The 18800-nt window shown below is 41.0% G+C and overlaps 2 protein-coding genes across 4 annotated transcripts in view; one reads left to right on the top strand and one right to left on the bottom strand.

Moving 5' to 3' along the window:
• Positions 1–2274: 2274 nt before the first annotated feature.
• DDX5 (DEAD-box helicase 5) lies at positions 2275–8965 on the bottom strand. Its single transcript, XM_032870827.1, has 13 exons — positions 8726–8965; positions 7341–7506; positions 6891–6987; positions 6651–6784; positions 6464–6529; positions 6070–6211; positions 5828–5988; positions 5563–5735; positions 5084–5194; positions 4795–4856; positions 4661–4720; positions 3194–3418; positions 2275–2981 (listed from the first exon to the last, which is right to left on the bottom strand). The coding sequence occupies exons 1-13, from the start codon at positions 8767–8769 to the stop codon at positions 2578–2580; spliced, it is 1845 nt and encodes a 614-aa protein (XP_032726718.1). The 5' UTR covers positions 8770–8965; the 3' UTR covers positions 2275–2577.
• A 792-nt stretch (positions 8966–9757) lies between these two features.
• The window catches only part of CEP95 (centrosomal protein 95), a 40921-nt gene continuing 31878 nt past the window's right edge, over positions 9758–18800 (top strand). Inside the window, exons 1-4 of one of the 3 annotated variants that reach the window (XM_032870823.1) lie at positions 9758–9809; positions 11249–11377; positions 12275–12382; positions 16084–16194. In XM_032870823.1, coding sequence (XP_032726714.1) covers positions 9791–9809; positions 11249–11377; positions 12275–12382; positions 16084–16194 — 367 coding nt within the window. In that variant the 5' untranslated portion in view covers positions 9758–9790. Of the gene's footprint in view, positions 9810–11248; positions 11378–12274; positions 12383–16083; positions 16195–18699; positions 18765–18800 lie in introns of those variants that run through there. The other 2 variants (XM_032870824.1, XM_032870826.1) reach the window with 2 other exon arrangements.

Genomic DNA, 18800 nt, shown 5'->3' with positions numbered 1-18800 from the left:
GGGAGTCAGCTCTGCTTCTCAATTTTTTGCAAATACTTAAAAATACTTAAGCGTTCCCCAAATCATTTAAATACACCTTTTCAAATTTAAGTGTTCGCGAAAATAAATCAGCTCCCACTAAAGTCTTAGCCCTTTGTGGTGGTTTAAAGACCCAGGCCTTAGCTGTACCTCATCATAAACGCTGCCGCCATGTTGCCTACCTACAGGAATAGGGATGGGGCTGTGGCTGTGTGACAGCAAACAGGGATGGGCTTTACAGCGTTCTCAGACAGCAGTGCTTCTACCGCACGCCCCCCCCCCCCGCCCCGAATATTTTTATAAAGGAACCCAAAGATTTTAAGCAAGCCGCCCAGGTGAATGTGGAGGCACGTTAATAATCTCTAACATAAAGGCAATTTTCCCTACCACAGAACCCTTCTACATGACAATGTGATTACCTGTTTTTAAGACAGATCCAGGATTACCTAAGCAGGCACTTGTGACCTCACAAATTTTCATTCACACTCAACCCTCAGAACTCCCCAATTAGTGGAAAATGGCACACCCCAGAGGAAAAGCCCATGATTCCTACTCCTAGCTCCCCTTAAAGTGGTTAGGGTAACCCTGAAAAATTAATGCAGATACAAGCTACTAGATTCATTTACCAACAAGCAGTTTATGGAGGACATTCATCAATTTTAACTACTGTTAATTCATTAAGTGTAACATGTTGCAGGACAGGCTACACAAGCACGTGTGCAGGAGTTTGTAAAACAAAACAAAAACCAAAAAAAAAAACAAAAAAACCCTTTAAGACCATTTTGCCAGAGAACAATTTTGTTAAAAAAACTCTAAGTTCTAGTAAAAGCTGGGCTCTATTATCGTGTTTTCCAATCAGGAAATACACACCAGGGATGAGGCCTATACACAAATAAATAAAAGCGAGAATGGGGAGAAAAATCACATTTATTAGTTCAGACAACCACAGGCTGGACACAACACACATGCTAAAAAGTGGACTGTCTTAAAACTTACTTCAAAGGTAAATAGGTAAATGTTTTCCACAGCCCCACAATCATTTCAATAAATGTTTACAAATTAAAAGGCCGTTAGACATTAAACAGTAAAATATGTAATAAATACTCCAACCTACCCCAAAAGCTTCTTATAAGTTAAAAGTCATAATGAATTTGACTAACCATGCTATTGAAAACTGTTCGAGTCACTGGAGAGACTGAAATCAGTTTTCAATGTATTAGTCCTAAAAATACCACTTCCCCATCCCCTACCCCAAGCAAATTCTAGTTTTACATTTTAGAGATAAGGCATTGACACCAATTAAAGCCTCAGTTTAATAATCAGAATGTAAATGAAGCCTCATGAAGACCTCTCCTCTCCTGACAAAAAGGAACATATACCAGACTCTCTGGGAAGACATCCAGACCTATTTCTAGTCATTACTGAAATGAAGTATTAGAAAGGTTGGTGAGCCAAAGTTAAATCGGAAACAACACCCCCTCTTCCCATGACCTTTCTAGCAATAAAAAACCATGTTGACCAAATAAGATGACTTGTACAATAGTCACTGTGCTTTTGGTTATGGTGCTTCCTCTTGGTTAAACATTAACTTCGACAGGATTTTGTTCGAATATGAATAGACCCTCCAGTTTGAAGTCCCCTAGAGTTCCCTGAATTATCATTAAGACATTCATGATTCCCAGTGTAACTACAGTTAAGTGCCCCAAGAGCCTGAAAACTACAATCTATACAGATTCAAACTTAGCTCTTGGCCGAAGATCTTAAAAGGTGTGAAGTCTTAGCTTTGTTCACCATTTTGGTAATTTACAGTAGAGCCAAAAGCAAGAATATAAACTATTCTGAAAAAGCAAGTTATTTGGAGCTTTAATGATAAAATTTTTTGCAAAGGAATAAAGTCCATCCATGTTGCTCTCACACTTGAGCAGTTTGAGGGTGGGGCTATACAGCTGATTTCCCTATTTTAATCTCACTTCACCATTCTGCTAACCATTAGGCTATTAAATGACTCACCTGATGAGGTACGGACAGAGAGCCTTAATGCAATTTAGCCTACAACTGTAAATTTACTTAATCTCATTTTAATCCTTGCAATATAAATAGATCATTCTAAGAAGTGCCTTCTGATCTCCCCACTTCCCAAACCTAAAATTATAGAAAGGAGCAGTCAATTTAGTTTTCATGGTTAAAAAAACAGACCATCTAAGCAAAATTTTACATGACATTATATATGTAAAATAAAGTACAATTTCCACTTAATTCAGTCTTCAAATATTTTTTATTGGAAGGCCATGCATTGCCTTCATTTATTGTATTTCAAATCACTGTACATTTACTTTTGTGAAAACACTGCCTGCATTTTCTAGTACAAAAAAAACCTAAAAATTGTTTCAGGAATGTAGAGAAATATCCAACTTAAATAGCGAAAAAGTGCACCATAATTACTGCTGCACTGCAGTCATTTCTGCATTTCTCATGTTTCTTAAATAACTATCTTGTCTGATAACACACAATATAAAGAGCAATTATGAAAAACAGACATTTACATATACTTCTAAAGTCTTATTGAGAATATCCTGTTGGCATTGGATAACCAATCATAGGCGCAGCTGCAGTAGCAGGATATGCATATGCCTGTTGGTTCATACCATTGTGCATATTTGGAACGTTACTTCCATATTGCTGAGTGCTATCGTAACCATTCTGGTAAGTCCCTGTTGGATTACCAGTCCTAAAACTGGTCTGTATACCAGCAGACACAAAATTACTTCCAAAGCTCCCATTGGTGTAATTTGCAGCACTGTAAACACCATTCTGAGTTTTTGCCCCAAAATCCCTCTTAAGCAGACTAGAGTAACCTCTGTCATAATTTTCCCTGTCTCTAAAAGTATTAAATCCACCCCTTTTGCCCGCAGAGTATCTGTCCCGACGGTCATCCTTCATGCCTCCTCTACCCCTGGAACGACCTGTCAAGAAAAAAAAATTGCAAGGTAATTATTTCCATGGCACAAATCATTACGAACACAGAAGGAATCAGGAAAGCTCTATTCACTCTACAGGTGAAATGTTTTCTCAGCTTCATATTGAAGATTTTACTCACCCGCCACTCCCATTTAAAGGATTCGTGCAAGCATGTGACCCCAAATCACCAACATTTCTTAATGAAGGTTGGTCTTACCTGAACCTCTGTCTTCGACCAACTGAAGCAACTTGGGATTAATTGCTTGATTAGCTTCACGAAGCACAGAGATAAGGTCGCTCACTTGCTTTATGTTATTAGGTGTAAAGAAAGTGTATGCTGTGCCTGTTTTGGTACTGCGAGCAGTTCTTCCAATTCGATGAATATAATCCTCTGAGGAGTTAGGGTAGTCATAATTGATGACAAATTTCACATCTTCCACATCTGTAAGGTGTTGCAGTGTGGCAAAATAGCAATGTATGGAGTTTTGCACACCACAACAGCCAGACCAAAAATAAAAAGTTAGACAATTGTATTCCCAAGAAGGTACGGGCTGCAAAAAATACAGTTAAAATGGTTATCCATTCTCTGTAGGAATACCATTGATGTTGGAAGGGGGGGGGGGGGGGAAAGCACATACCATCTACCTGTCTCATTACCCCACCCAATGATAAAGAGCCTGTCAAAAGGACGTGTGTTCTCTAACGTACTCCCAAACCAGCAAGTTCCCTTACAGATCATCAAGTGACATCTGAATGCTTCTGCGCAGTAGGGCCACTTAAAGGTTCACAGCAACCTCTTCATGTGCTCATTTTGAGGACCTTTAAACAAAAATGTACGCGGTCCTTTGCGTTACACACTCATCAGAAGTTCAAAATTCTGGCCACACTGCTTGTCTTGCCAAGACCTTACAACCGCAGCTGCAAGAAAAACATACCTGTCCCCCAAAAGTTGTTTTTATGCACTGTGTCTCGTCTAGGCAAGCGCTTCCAAGAAGCCAGGATTCACTTGAGAATGTGTCTCTCTCTGGCAGGTCTCGACATGACGACTACTGTGTAGGTGAGGGAGGAACTTTGAAAGCACTGCTTTCTTTTCCCACTAAGTGTGAGAAGTTGCTCCTGCTCTAGATCTCATGTGCCAGTACTCACCAATTTGTAAAAGGCTTAGTACCTTTTAAAGCTGCTCTCTCCATTTCAAACTTGAACAAAAATTTCATTGAACATTGAAGTTTGGAAATATTTCTTCAACATTTCAGCAAACTCACTGAAACTCAAAGACCCACAGATCACAGTAAACAGTTTGAAACAATGCTGTACCATGGCAGTCATGCAAAGCATGGGACAGAAGAAATACCACGGCAGTGAACTGTGAGGATAACTTCCATTTTTTTCCCCCGGAGAGAACAGTTTACGGGGCAGAGGTGGTATGTTCTGCCTTTTGAAGATTACTGGCACACTTTCAGCTTTTCACCTCTCTAATCGACTGGAAGCAGCCAGCCGATCACTAGTCCTCCATCCCCCTCGAGTCCTCCGATTGTCATGCCTAGGCCTTGCCACAAAGACTGCACCTTTATATGAAAAAAACTTAGAAAAAATGCAGAGGTTAAAGAAAGCAATAAACTTTCTTTAAAAAAGTTATATGGAGATCTTCTGGGAAACCAAGCCATGAATTCGAGTTTTTACTAACCTAGCCCTCTGGAGGCCACATCTGTAGCAATCAGAATAGGAGCTTTTCCATGTTTGAATTCTGTGAAAGAGAAAGGATCATAAATAATCTGAGAATTCCAGGCTTAGAGAAAAGAAATTTTTCATGTGACTAACCATTTAGAACCCAGTCACGCTCCTGTTGACTCTTGTCACCATGGATACCCATGGCAGGCCACCTACATTAAAGAGAAACCATTATTAGCGGGCTCATATTTGAAACCCCGTATGTTTTAGTCTACTGCCTATCTAGTCATCAATTCCTTTAATTTCACCTAATGTACACAGTTCTATTTATACCAGATAATGGTCTTCCAGGACATTCAAATCCGTTACTCTTTATCGGTTTGCCCCTCCCCCTAAACGCAGTTCTCATACACCTGCTTCAACGAAGAAGCCCACATACCCATCTCTCCTCATTTTCCTAGTAAGCTCATCACATCTTCTTTTGGTTTCAACAAAAACAATGGTTTTATTCTCCTTCTCACTCATGATCTCTTCCATTAGACGAATAAGTCTTGGGGGAAAAAAATTGTGAATTTTAGAAGTAGTCCATGGTTATGGCCACACATTTATGGTCACTGAAGCACGACCTTCAATTTGCATGACTACAAGTAAAAACACCTGCCATGAACATTATCAAGCAACCACCCTTGGTCTTTAAGCCACAAAGCACAGTCCTTCACCTAAAGAAATACTACGAATATAGTGATAACCAATTTTGTGAATAGAGAAAAACATTTTTTTCAGGAAGACAGACTAATTTTAAACGAACAAATTCACATCCCACCCAACTAAAAGTCACTTTTAAGATAATCTACGAAAGGGTAACTCCTAAGTACGTATGGTCAGTTTTTAGAATTAAAACTTCTATAGAAAACTCACTTTTCATCCTTTTCTACATCATGACATACATCCACAATCTGAAGAATGTTGTGGTTTGCACTCAGTTCTAGTGCACCAATGTTTATATGAATGTAGTCTTTCAGAAAATCTTCAGCAAGCTGTCTTACTTCTTTTGGCCAAGTTGCACTCCACATTAGGGTTTGCCTATCAGGCTAAAGAATTTGGGATTTAAAAAAAAAGCATTTTACTTCAAGAATAAATTGTGAGCTAACTTTGAAAATAAAACATTTTTAAAGGCACTTACTCTTATTTGATCCACAATCTTCCTTATTTGGGGTTCAAAGCCCATATCAAGCATTCTATCTGCTTCATCAAGAACAAGGTAGGTAGTTCTTCTCAGATTGGTTTTCCCACACTCTAAGAAGTCAATCAGTCTTCCAGGTGTTGCAATACAAATTTCCACACCTTCAATTAAACACATAGATGTAACTATGACATCTCAAACTTCCAGCACCAACTGTGACAAATAGAATTTTTGTTACATGCCTCTCTCCAAATCACGAATCTGTGGTCCCTTGGGAGCACCACCATAGATGCAAGTGGACTTCAATCGACATGCTCTACAGTATTCAGCAGCTACTTGCTGTACCTGTTGGGCCAGTTCCCGAGTTGGTGCCAGCACCAAACACTAGAGAGAAACAAAAAGTGGGACAGGTTTTAGCAGACTCCTGGATCCTAGTTTTAAACTGATTGGCATTACACCGGTAAATCATTGATTTTGCTGTCCAATAATAAAATATGATCAAGGTAGCTTTCTCTCCAGCTAAATTAACGTGAGACAACTAACATCTCCACATAAGACCACGAGAATTACTTTATGTACTCTACAAATCCCTGCATTGTGCCCCTCGACAAAAGTTAAGAAAAAAAACATACTTACAATAGGCCCATCACCTCTCTCTAGGAATGGCTGATGGTTAATGTGGACGATAGCAGGCAGCAAATACTATTTGGGGTGGGGGAACAAAAAGAATTAAGTTAAAAGTCTTCTGGTTTCTTTATATTCCTAACCCATTTTCTCTAGCACATAATCACAGATTCCAACTACAAAATTCTCCCATACTTACAGACAATGTTTTGCCAGATCCAGTCTGTGCTACTCCAACCATATCCAATCCACTTAGAGCAACGGGCCATCCCTGAGCCTGAATAGCAGTGGGTTCAGTAAAATTCTGTCTTGCAATTACATCCATGACATTTGCTGCAATTAGGAACAATTCAGTAAAATTTAGTGAAGCCAAGAGAAAGAAGAAAAACAAAGGGCGGGGATGGGGGGGTGGGGAGGGGGACTCAAAACTAGCACTTACCAGGGAAGTTTGCTTCATAAAAATTCAGAACTGGCTTTGGGCAGTTGTGACCTCTAACCGTAATTTCCTTACTCCTTCTGTATGTCTCCACCTCTTGCTATAAAACAGATTATAATAATCTAGTAAGTACCACAACAACCTTCACTAATATGCAGCCAGGAGGCCCCTATGTTTTAAATGGTTAGTAAACCTTTAAGTCTGTGTCAAACCTATATCCACCTATGGAAAACCCACACAGCACCAAGATCCACCAATTACTCTTAATACTTAACCATTCTGAGTAGAAAAATTCTAAGCCACCTGTTTCCAAAGTACCACCTCTTAACTATGAGAAAGCGTTAATTTCCCCTAAATTTGGTCATTTCCAAGATCTCTCTGTTCATATTTTTTTGTACTAGATAAAAACAGTTATTGAGTTACAACCCAATGAAGCTATGTGAAATTACTCACTGCTGTGCGCCTAGCCAAATCAGGGTGTTCTTGATAAAAATTCTTCTCAAATTTGGGCAGCTCATCGAGATTCCACTTCTTTTTAACTAGTTTCTCCCCAGGGTTTCCAAACTTCTTTCCAGACAGGGGCCCTGCCCTACTTCCCCCAAACCGAGGTGCACCAAACCTGAAATTAAAACAAAAAAGTTACTCGTATTTTCAAACGCTTACCAAGCAGTTTATATAGACTTACTGTCCCTTGGAACACACTGCAGGTAAATGAGAGACTTTGAGGTTTAAGGCTTAGCACTGTCCTTACTGACGGCCATGATCTCAAAAGCCACAATTAGCACCATCTCTCTCACTTCCCGTTGTCCCCAGTACACACTACTGAAGCCAAGTCAACAGCCTGGGATTTATCACGTCGGAAGCTGGCTCCCCAAACGCCTGAAGTTCAGATTACAAGGATAGGCAACCGCTTGTGGCCCCTAGTCTCTCCCGTGAGCTTAAGAACTAAATGTCTGGGAGATAGACAATACAAGGAAAATGCTTAACAGCGACGCTATTTATCAGCTGTTTTCAAGCAAAACAGCTTTGGTTTTAAAGAATAATGGGACAGCACCAGCAATAAGACCAGAACAAGGACGGTGGTCTCAAAGACACTTATGCAAGCCTATCGAATTGGGATCCCGCGGAAGCGCTCCCGATCAAGATAGCAAAATTATATAACGCAAAGAAAAAACGGAGGAGGAGCTGGCAACTACCGGGGGAGGAGTCCCGGACCGGGCGGCGTTCCCGCTGGGGCGGCGCTTCCCCCTTTGTCTCGCATTTCTCTCTGCGCCACATTTTCTCGACGCTGCCATTTTGAGCTCCTCCGCCGGGCGGGGTAACAAAGGCGCCGCCGCCATGTCCGACGCCGGCATTTTGTACCCGAGACTCAGCCACATGGCCGATTCCCGCGGTGCCGGCCGCCCTCCTGCCCCCGCCGCATCAATGGCTTCGGAGGCGACCCCCTCGGCTACCACAGAACTCCCGGGGCCCCTAAAACACCTCCCGAAAAGATGCACCGAACAGCGGTGACTTCGTTCTCCTGGAAGCGTCGTGCTTCCCTTCCCTCGAAATACGCTCCCCCGAGTTCTTTCCAACAGCTGCACTATCGTCGGGGGGGGGCGGGGGGCTTCGACACCCTCCCCCTCCCCCCCCGCCAACAAAAGGCGAGCTTGGAGACCGTTAACAGGAAAACATCCCTCACTCAGTTTTGGACAGGTATCAAAATGTCAAAAACCTTCGATTAATAAAGCCTAACAATAGACCAAAAAAGGCAAATTCCCGCCGCCCCCGCCCGCCCCCTTCATCGGCCTCCCATCCCCCACTGCCAGGCCTGACAAGTCCGTTCCCATACTCACCCTCGATCCCGGCCGCGGTCTCGGTCACTCGAATAACCCGACATGGCGTCAATGGTTGCGGTTGGTGGGGAACAAAGTGGAGAGAATCGGGTGCGACAAGTCGCTGCAGGTGGCTTTGGCGATGGCAAAGCCTTGCGGGGGAGGCAGCGGTGGAGGGGCAGCGATGACAGGAGCCGGAGCTGCTCGACAAGAGACCGGTGGAAATGAATGAGGTGCCGGCCGCGTCCCGGCAGCCGGTTTTATAGCCTGGACCGCCTCCTCCGCCGCAGAGAATGCTGGGAGCCGCTCTATGACCTAATCACCCCGCCCCTGCGCAGAGGCCGCAACGCCCGCCGGCGTTCAGGGATCCGCCATGTTCTCGCCCACCTCCCCTCCCCCTCCTTCAGAGTAGCCCGGTTTGAGGTCCCTTTCATAGCTGGGCCCACCTACATTGAGATGCCTCAGCCTACACACTCTTCTTCACCTTTTTTTCGTCTTTCCACCCCTCAAGGAAGCCACCCGCCCTTTCCCAGGTCCAGCCCAGCCGACAAAATGGCCAGCACAGGCCAACCCACTCTGCCCACTTGGAGATGTTTACGTCTCCAAAGAGCCTTCACGCCCCTAAGTGAGGCGGGAAGGCGGAGCCTGACATTGTCACGTGGCTGCTCCCGCCCATCGGCGAAGCGAACCGCACTACTTCGCCACTTGGCGTCGGCGGAGGAATACGAAACAAATAGCTCACCGGAAGTGCCGTACTAATGCCCCGGGGAGACCGCCCAGGGCTGCTGAGTGACCCGCACTGTCAAACCCACCCACCTGAGAATCCCTTAGCGGGATCTTGCCCGCGGAGAATGGTATCCAGAGCCCACAAACCGCCGCCTCGGCGCGAGCTGCGATAGGAAGTGTTCCCGTGATGACCAATCAGCAGCGACAAGCCGTTTTAACGTCCCTCCCCCTTTCACCCATTGCCCTTTAGTTTCATCCCCCTCCCCCCCCCTTAGCAGTGCGTCTGCGCTTTGAGGCCCTTCCGGGACTCCGTCCCCCGCGCGCCCAGCTTGGGGTCCGGCGGTGACCCGCCTCCATGACATGGCTGGCTCAGAGGCTGGTGAGTCTCGGCTCGGAGCCCCGGTGTGTGTGGACTGAAGCCGTTTAAGTCCCCGAACGTCCCTACCCCTTTTATATTGAGTCATCTGGCTGGACTTCCTGGAGTCTGGGCTGCCCGCGGGGCTGGTGACAGACACCCCGTCGTAGTGAGCGGCTTCTGTGGGTGTTTTAGCCTCACTGTCGCTCAGCTTAGAGGCTGTGGAGCGCGATTGTGGGGTGTGGAGAGAAGGACCCGGTGGCGAGGTGCGCACCGCGCCTACAACCTGGCTGCAAAAAGGGCAGTCAAAAAGCTTCTTCTTGGGACTTGTATTTCTCTGGGGAACGCAGCCGCTGTTAGCGCGCGCTCTGGTTCTTGAACTGTGGAGACTGAGGCCATACCTGCATGTGCATTGTGCATTGAACTTTTGGGGAACGGCAGTCTGAAGATCTGCCAACGCTCCTGCCAAAGTAGACTAGTGGTAGATTTTTCTCCTCAGTGCCCTCTGGAGTTACAGGCTTTGTCTAGCAACCGCTTTTGGAAGAGCGAGTGGGTTGGGTTGTCTGGGACGCTTTCCTTTCCTCAGGACACCGTTCAAACCGCTTGTCGTGGTTTGGTCAGCTGTGAGAACTGGGCCTGGGGAGAGGGAGATAGCGTGCCTTGACCCCACACATCGTTATTTCTAGAACATGCTGTATATGTCAAATATAGAATAAAAAGACTTTCTCCTTAATCGCCAGGTATATCAGGGATCGAATAAGTCAGACTTCCTAAATTACCTTAGTTTGAGAAAGTCTTGAAGTAACCTTGCTAATTCCTACCGTATCTGGGGTGAGGTGCGGTGGTACACAGGAAACTTCAATAGTGTTGGTAATGTGCTAGTTCTGAATTTAGGGGCGTTTTTATGCATGTTCTGTGTTTTATTTCTTATTCATTAAATGTAATTTTAAAAAAAACTAACATGTACTGTTGGTGTCATTATTTCAGATTTTAACAGCCTAAGTTAATCACCACCTATTTGGGCACCAGAGAAATTCAGATTTGTACGAGATAATTGGGTAAAAACATGACTAATACCATTGGGAATTTGAAGCAGCATCTACTAATTAGTGTCTGATAACCTCAGACTGTCGTTAACAAACTGTCTCGTTTATGACATATATTCCCGTTGACTTGTATGTTTTAAATAAAAACAGCTAGGTGTAGCTGGTAAAATAAGAAAAGCGGTAAAAATAAAGATCCAGTAAAAGCTGGACTTGCAGCATGGTTTTGACCACATTAAAATTCTGGTACTCTGGAAGTCATCCCAAGAAATTAAGTATTTTCAAAAATCGTGCCTCAGAGGGTCTTTGAACTTCTACAGTAATCAGATATTTTATCTTCTACGTCATTCAATGTCTATCTTCCTGGGGGTTGACTTTTTCTAGTGCTATTTAAGTCTGATCTTTTTCCTTTCCTGACAGAGTGGATAATCGTTGCCAATAACCTTCTTTTGAAATGTCATATACACCTAAGGATACGAGAACTAGAAGATTGTGATGCTAATGTTTTTATTGCCCTTTACCAATCCATTTTGGGAGAAAAGGTACCAGGTAAGGGTACTAAAAAGTGGGAGTAATAGTGACTGCATCTTGGGCCAGGAGTTTTGAGAGCCTTCAGTTAGATCTTATGGTAGTTCTAAAATCTTGAGTTTCTTTCTTTGTTTATATCTTTATTTCTAAATATTGCATTCATTACCTTAAGTACCTTAATGAGACCCAGACATAGTAATAGCCTTGGTCAAATCATGTTTGCGTGGTCTGGGTCATTTCTATTTAATTATGCCTAATACTTTATGAAAGTGACACATTTTCTGTAAATGTATCTTCAAAGGTTCTAAAATTGAGTGGAACTTGGAAACTTGTTGAGTCTTGTTATTTAACCAGTATTACAGATACAAATTGATGTTTGTCCTGCATCCCTGGTTAAGTATTCATCTTCCTCAATACTAGTGGAGAAATTCCAAATATAAGTTGATGTTAATATCTTTCCTCAGTGTGGTGTATACTGACCTTTTAAATCATTAGGCCGGTAATTCCTACTAGGCTGCTTTAACAAAATGTACAAGAACTCTCCTTTTGTACCTGTTGTGGGTTTTTTCTCTCTCATGAAAAGCAGCCCACGATTATGGGTTAAAGTCTCACTTCATGTATTGCTTCCCTTATTAGAGTATTAGCATCTCCTTGAATTTAGGGATCTCTTTATCTTTCTGTAGTTCGGTGCTTCTTGTAGAGCATGTTCATTTATATGTTGATTGACTAAGTATTCAGCTAAGAGAGGTACTATATAGATAGAAATCAGGCTCTGTTAGTTTTATCTGTACTTTATAAAAGCCTGTTCTGTTTGAGTGGAGCTTGCTCTTGTAGCAGTTAACCTCACTTAGAAGCCTGGTCAAAGACCATGACAACTTGGGCCCTCAGATGAAAAATTATGTAACTTTTTTTCCACAGACCTCATAGCTATTCCCAGGAGTCAAGAGGATGAAGCTCACAATGTACAAGCAGTAATTGATTCACTGGCCTTGGATTACCTACAAGTCAGCTTGTCTCACATAACAGGTTGGTATATACTTAACCATTAAATAATTTTGCATTTTACTAAAATAATTTATTAGGTAGAATTCTATACATGGTTTAGTTAACCAAATGAGTAAGCTTATAAAATAGACCAAATGGCAACACTGAGCCAAGACAATTGACTGGTAGAATTACGGCACCCATCCTTGAGAGTTTTTTTTAAGGACAGTCAAACATTGAGTTGTGATGGACCTGTGAGTACCCTAGCTGGTCATCTGAAGTATGTTTGTTGTTGTTGTTGTTTAAGATTTTATTTATTTGGGAGAGAGAGAGAGAGAACGTGAGAAGAGGGAGGGTCCGAGGGAGAAGCAAACTCCCTGCCAAGCAAGGAGCCTGATGCAGTCCTCTCGATCCTGGGACAAAGGCAGTTGCTTAACCTACTGAGCCACTGAGGCACCCCATTGTTTTGTTATTATATTTTTTTGTTTTGCTATTTCTTTTGGAGCCCAATGTGGGGCTTGAACTCATGACTCTGATATCAAGACCTGAGCTGAGATCAAGTTGGACTCTAAACTAACTGAGCCACCCAGGTGCCCTGTTATTTAGTTATTTTAAAGCTAATATGCTGCTTGTTTGTAGTAGGTAAAAATCAGCAACATCTAAATGTCCACTAAATAGGGACAGGTTAAATACGTTATGGTTGCTCCATACATGGAATTACACTGCCACTGTGAAAGATTTTTGATGATGCTATTATGTAAAATGTTCCATGTTAGTGCAACAGTTTTCAGTGTATATAGTGTCAGAAGAATGTGCAGAGTATGGTGCTACTTTAGAAAACAAAGGTGAGGAGAGTAAATATGCAGTTGATTGCTTGCAAAAGGACTCTTTCAAAGTGTGTGCAAGAAACCTATAATACTGATTGCTTCCAATAAGAGGAACTTCAGGGCTACAGGATGAGGGTGGGATGAGATTTCATTATATATCTTTTGCACTTTTGAATTTTAATTTTTGTTTTAGTTCATTTTTGCAAGAGACAAAAAATGTGTGCGTACAAATGCAAAGGAGGGGCAGAGGGAGAGGAGAGAAAGTCTTAAGCATGTTCCACGCCCAGTGTGGAGCCTGATGTGGAGCTTGATCTCAAAACCTGAGATCAGTACCTGAGCCAAAATCAGGAATCATGCTTAACTGACAGAGCCACCTAGACACCCTGCACTTTCTGAATTTTAAATCCCATTAATATATTGTCTATTCAAAATAAGTAAAACTAAATTGTGAACTTTTTTTCCAAAATAAAGGATATCATACTTGTGTTCTAAAGCCAAATTTACTAAATATATTTATAAATCTTTATATTTTATATAATAAGACAGGATTATTTCAGTAAATTATTCCAGGCTAAGGAAGAGAGGGAATCTGTGGGTTTGAAACTATATTTGAATCCCTAAGAGAAGGCTTACACTATTGGTTTGTTCTTTGACAGTTAAGAGAAATGTTAATCAGGATAGGTCATTTACATCTCTCAATTTAATATTGATGACGAACTTTTAGGAAAATACTCTGGCTTAAATTTTTGAGTGCAGTTCTGGGTGACTGTGGTAAATTTGTTTGGAGATAATTCATTTTGAAGGATAATCCAAGGGTTTTCCTGTTCTTTTGCAATTTGGAATTGCTTTATCACTTGAATAGGGCAATTTCTGGTATTTGTGCTTTTTAAACCTGCTGTAGCAAGGTTGTATCTGCATATATAACTTTTTAATGCAGAGCTACTCCTGACAACTCAAACCTGCCCCATGAAAAGTTGCAAAACTGCTTACCTCTTCTGGTATACGGCAAAGCATCTTTTTACTCCTTGTGTTCTGTTTAAAGCAATATCTCCTGTACCATGAAGCACTGCATTCTGGCGGGCGGTCTTAGTTGCTGGGTTGGCAGAGGATGCTCCCCATCCTGGCAACTGAGAAGTTCTGAGTGTGCCCTTGGGGTATACTTGTGTATCTTGTTAAGTCAGAAAAACATAAGGCTTAAGAACAAGATTTTTGTTTGCTTTAAACAGAAAAAAAAATTGTCAAATGTTGTCCATCTGTACTAGTAGTTTTGTTGACCATCACATTTCTGGTTTAGGTTTGTTTTGCATCATGAAGTTTTGAATGGCTAGATTCTCTCAAATGCCAAATTTCCATTTTGACTCTCCCTTTCTGGTTTGAACTTCTGGTTTGAACTGAGAATGCAGGCATGTTCTCCCGAAGGACAATCCAAGTGTCTCAAGTTAAATTCCGTCCATACCTTATGTTGATTAGAGTCCATTTTAGGTGACACTAAGCATGCCAGGTTTCCATGCTTTTACCAACCCTTTTCTTGTCAATATTTCAATTTAGCGTTTATTAAAAATTTATTATGGGTCAAGTATTGTGCTAAGGATTGTTTAAAGATTAACTTCTGGGTGTAAAGTGGATGTGGTGGGAGATTAGACTAGAGAAGTGGGGGGTGCGGTGAGATTGAAAAGGGTTTTATAGGGGCACCTGGGTGGCTCAGTGGGTTAAAAAGCCTCTGCCTTTGGCTCAGGTCATGATCTCAGGATCCTGGGATTGAGCCCTGCATTGGGCTCTCTGCTCAGTAGGGAGCCTGCTTCCTCCTCTCTGCCTGCCTCTCTGCCTACCTGTGATCTCTGTCTGTCAAATAAATAAAATCTTTTTTAAAAAAGGGTTTTATATGCATGGATAGTCTATTTATTATTGAAGTATTTGTTTCAGTATTATTATTGAAGTGTAGTTGACTTGCAAAGTTATGTTGGTTTCACGTGTACAACATAGTGATCCAACAGTTCTGTGTATTATACAGTATTCACTGTTGATTAGTGTAGTTACCATCTGTCACCATACAATGCTAATTACAGTATTATTGACATTATTTCCTTTGCATTACTTTTTCTCTGTGACTTGTTTTATAACTGGAAGTTACACAAACTGTATATAGAGTTATACAAACTGGAAGTTTGTATGCACTGGCAATTTCTAATTAAGAAAATGACATGATGCATACAAAATGAACAGAAGTTAACAAATAGAAAAAAATGAGGGATTCCTGGCAAAAGTATCCCAACAAGTTTTTTATATTACTCTGCTACTATTATCTTCAGAACAAGCTACCATCTAGAAGTAGGATCTCACAATCTGAAACTGTGTTCTCTCCTGGCATTTTTTTTTGCTAGCCTAATAAAGTTCTGCTTAGATGCTTTCTATATTGGTATAAATGTTACTAGGGGATGTTTTCTTAAGTCCACTTGCTTTGTTTTTTGATAAAGGAAAGGATATGCCAGTTATCAAAGGTTATATTCAAGGCTGCTTCTTTTGTTTCTTCAAATATAATCAGGCCTCAGAAAATTTATGTTTTTGGGTGCCTGGATGGCTCAATCAGTTAAGCGTCTTCCTTTGGCTCAGATCATGATACTAGGGTCCTGGGATAGAAGCCTACATCCCTCCATCAGCAAGGAGTCTGCTCCTCCCTCTGCCCCTCACCCTGCTTTTGTGCTCTCTTTCACTCTCTCAAGTGAGTAAATAAAATCTTCTAAAAAAAAAAAAAAAAAAGAAAAAGAAAATTCATGTTTTTATTATTTATATTATTGTTTTTCCTGACTTTATAATTCTTTTATCTTGAACAGTACATGGTGGTATATTCATTTCAAAATTATGAGGCTTTCAATTTCTTGGTTAATATTTTTAATTAGCTCTTTATCCTGTGTTTAGGAGAAAATATAGTGAGAGGAGATAAAGAATCTATTAAGAATCTGCTAGAAATATTTGATGGGTTGCTGGAGTATCTTACAGAACACATCAGTGAGATATCTCATGAGAAAAGTAAGTTTAAAAATAGAAATTTGATTTGGTTTATATTCTACATTCTACATCCTGTCCCTTTTTGCCTTTTTTCTTTTTGCCTGTTTTTCTTCATAGGAATTGGAAACACTGATGCGTATACCTGGTAAATTTAATCATAAATTAAATCTCAATCCTTACTGTTCTTTGTGGTTGAGAAAAACTCTCCTAGACTGCCACCATGTCCTTTGTCAATTTGGTTATTGCTTATAAATTACTTTAAAGCTAATCTATGGTAGCTAAATTCTGGCCAAAATTGCGTATTGTCCTATTATTGCATGACATTATTGACTATAATTTCTTCTGTCAGAACTGCTATTTTTGCTACAAATTTGGATTTTGCTAAAGCATTAGCAGGAATTTTAATGTGTGGTTTTTTGTTTTTGTTTTTGTTTTTGTCTTTAACCTATGTTTAGGTTTGTGACAGCCTGAACATTTTATTTTAGTCTTCCGGTAATCCAGTTTCCCAAATTGTAACAATTTGTTGTGTGAAGTTTTTATTTTATGGTTTTTAATGGTAATATAAAGATTAATAGTGCCATTTTATTTTCCAAAAGGCTTATGGTTATTTAAAGTGGATCAGCAATATATAAAAGCTCTTTATTATCTTTGGCTCAATTTATTTAATTCCTAAGAATTTATCCTAAGGAAGTATAATATAAAAGAAAGGTGCTTAAAGGTCTTTACTGCAATGTTAATGAAAAGAAAACAAAGAACCGTAGTGGTTTGAGATTGGTTGAGTGAAAAATGCTCTATCTCATCATTAGAGTAATATATGGCCCATGTAAGAATGGATTTATTATTTTGAAGTTATCCAGCATGTTTTCAGCAGCAGTAGCAACCAACATAAATTCTAATATGAATGAAGACAAAAATTTGGGTAGGCTTATCATTCTTCTCACATGGTTGATGGTGAGACTTGTACTGTGATTATAACATTTGAAATTAACCTTAAACTCTTTAGAGATAGTTTTCTACCTTTTATCTCTATTGCTGAAAAGATTTAAAAGTATATGTAGGAAGGAAAAATTGCCACACAAGATACTTATTTCAGAAACTTTGAGTGTTCTAAATGTGGAGTATTTTGAGTGTTTAATGTATGTTCAATATGTACCAGCCCACGTACTCTGGGAGGATTCAAAATTGCATGCCATGTGTATTGCTTTCAAACCTATACTCAAGTCAGGAAGACAGCCATAAATACATAGAATAGACCCCCCAGATTACTTTCTGCAGTTTCAGTTACTTGCAGTCATCTTCTGTCCAGAAGCAGATGATCCTCCTGACATATTGTCAGAAGGTCATAATAGCCAAATGCTGTATCGCAGTGCCTCGTCATTTACTCACTTCATCTCATCACGTAGGTATTTTATCATCCCACATCTTCACAAGAAGGGTGAGTACAGTACAATAAGATATTTTGACAGAGAGGCCACATTTTTTTTTTTTTTAAGAGACTGGAGAGTGAGAGCATGAGAGCAGAGAAGGTCAGAGGGAGAAGAAGACTCCCCACAGAGCTGGGAGCCCAATGCAGGACTTGATCTCAGGACTCGGAGATTATGACCTGAGCTGAAGGCAGTGGCTTAACCAACTGAGCCACCCAGGCGCCCGACATATTTTTTTTTTTTTTTAAGATTTTATTTATTCGTTTGACAGAGAGATCACAAGTAGGGAGAGCAGTAGGCAGAGAGAGAGGGGGGGAAACAGGCTCCCTGCTGAGCAGAGAGCCCGATGGGCTTGATCCCAGGACCCTGAGATCATGATCTGAGCCAAAGGCAAGGCTTAACCCACTGAGCCACTCAGGCACCCCAAGCGACCACATTTTTATAACTACTGTTGTAGTATATTGTTGTAATTGCTCTATTTTATTATTAGCTATTGTTTATCTTAATGTGCCTAATTTAGAAGCTAAACTTGTTACAGGTGCAGGAAAAAGTGTATATATAGTGTTCAGTACTATCCATGGTTTTGGCATTCTCTGGGGATCTTGGAACATATCCTCTATGGATAAATAGGGACTCTTCTACAATAAAAACATTATAGGAGAATTGAGGGAGAGTGAAAGACATGTGAAACTCACCTAATTCAAGGTTATCAATAGGTATTTTGATGCTCTGTGACTGTCATTTTAGCAGCAAGATTAAGAGGTAGAAAACTACCTTTAGGTGGAGATTAATTTAAAATTTTACACTGACAGCAGCAGTTTTTCCAATGCAGTACTTGATTGTAAGTAGGAGAGGGACGATAATGGCTTGGTCATGGATAGGGCTGTGGGGATGGAGAGAGGAGCACAGAACTGAAAGATACATGTGAATCTGGTAATAGTGAAATGCTGAGGCAGGGGGAGAGAAGGGATATTTCAAGGGGAGGTCAGTAGAATGCAGTGAACTTAGGGCTGCTAGGAGGGAGTTGCACAGATGGGGCCTCCCTGTGTGGTAGTACCTGAGTTGGGCAGTGTTTTCTAAAGTCTGATTCTCACCTTTGCAGGTCCAAGTTGATATGGCAATATTACCTAGAGCTGAGCAGATTCTTCAAAATGCCAGTTAATAATGGGAAGTAAATCTTTATTATCATGAGTCTCATCAGGT

Source organism: Lontra canadensis, unplaced genomic scaffold (assembly GCF_010015895.1).
Source record: "Lontra canadensis isolate GAN:19392208 unplaced genomic scaffold, GSC_riverotter_1.0 scaffold41, whole genome shotgun sequence".
Classification (NCBI taxonomy): domain Eukaryota; kingdom Metazoa; phylum Chordata; class Mammalia; order Carnivora; family Mustelidae; genus Lontra; species Lontra canadensis.
The sequence above is the reverse complement of the archived record's forward strand: the minus strand, read 5'-3'. Positions and strand labels throughout refer to the sequence as shown.

Bases quoted from the DNA above. Each gene is read 5' to 3' on its own strand.
- DDX5 (XM_032870827.1), bottom strand. From the start codon at position 8,769: ATGTCGGGTTATTCGAGTGACCGAGACCGCGGCCGGGATCGAGG. The intron at 6,212-6,463 runs GTAAGTATGTTT...GTTTCTCTCTAG, and splicing joins AGAGAGGTGATGGGCCTATT to TGTTTGGTGCTGGCACCAAC. The intron at 5,195-5,562 runs GTGAGTTTTCTA...TTTTCCCCCAAG, and splicing joins GATGTAGAAAAGGATGAAAA to ACTTATTCGTCTAATGGAAG.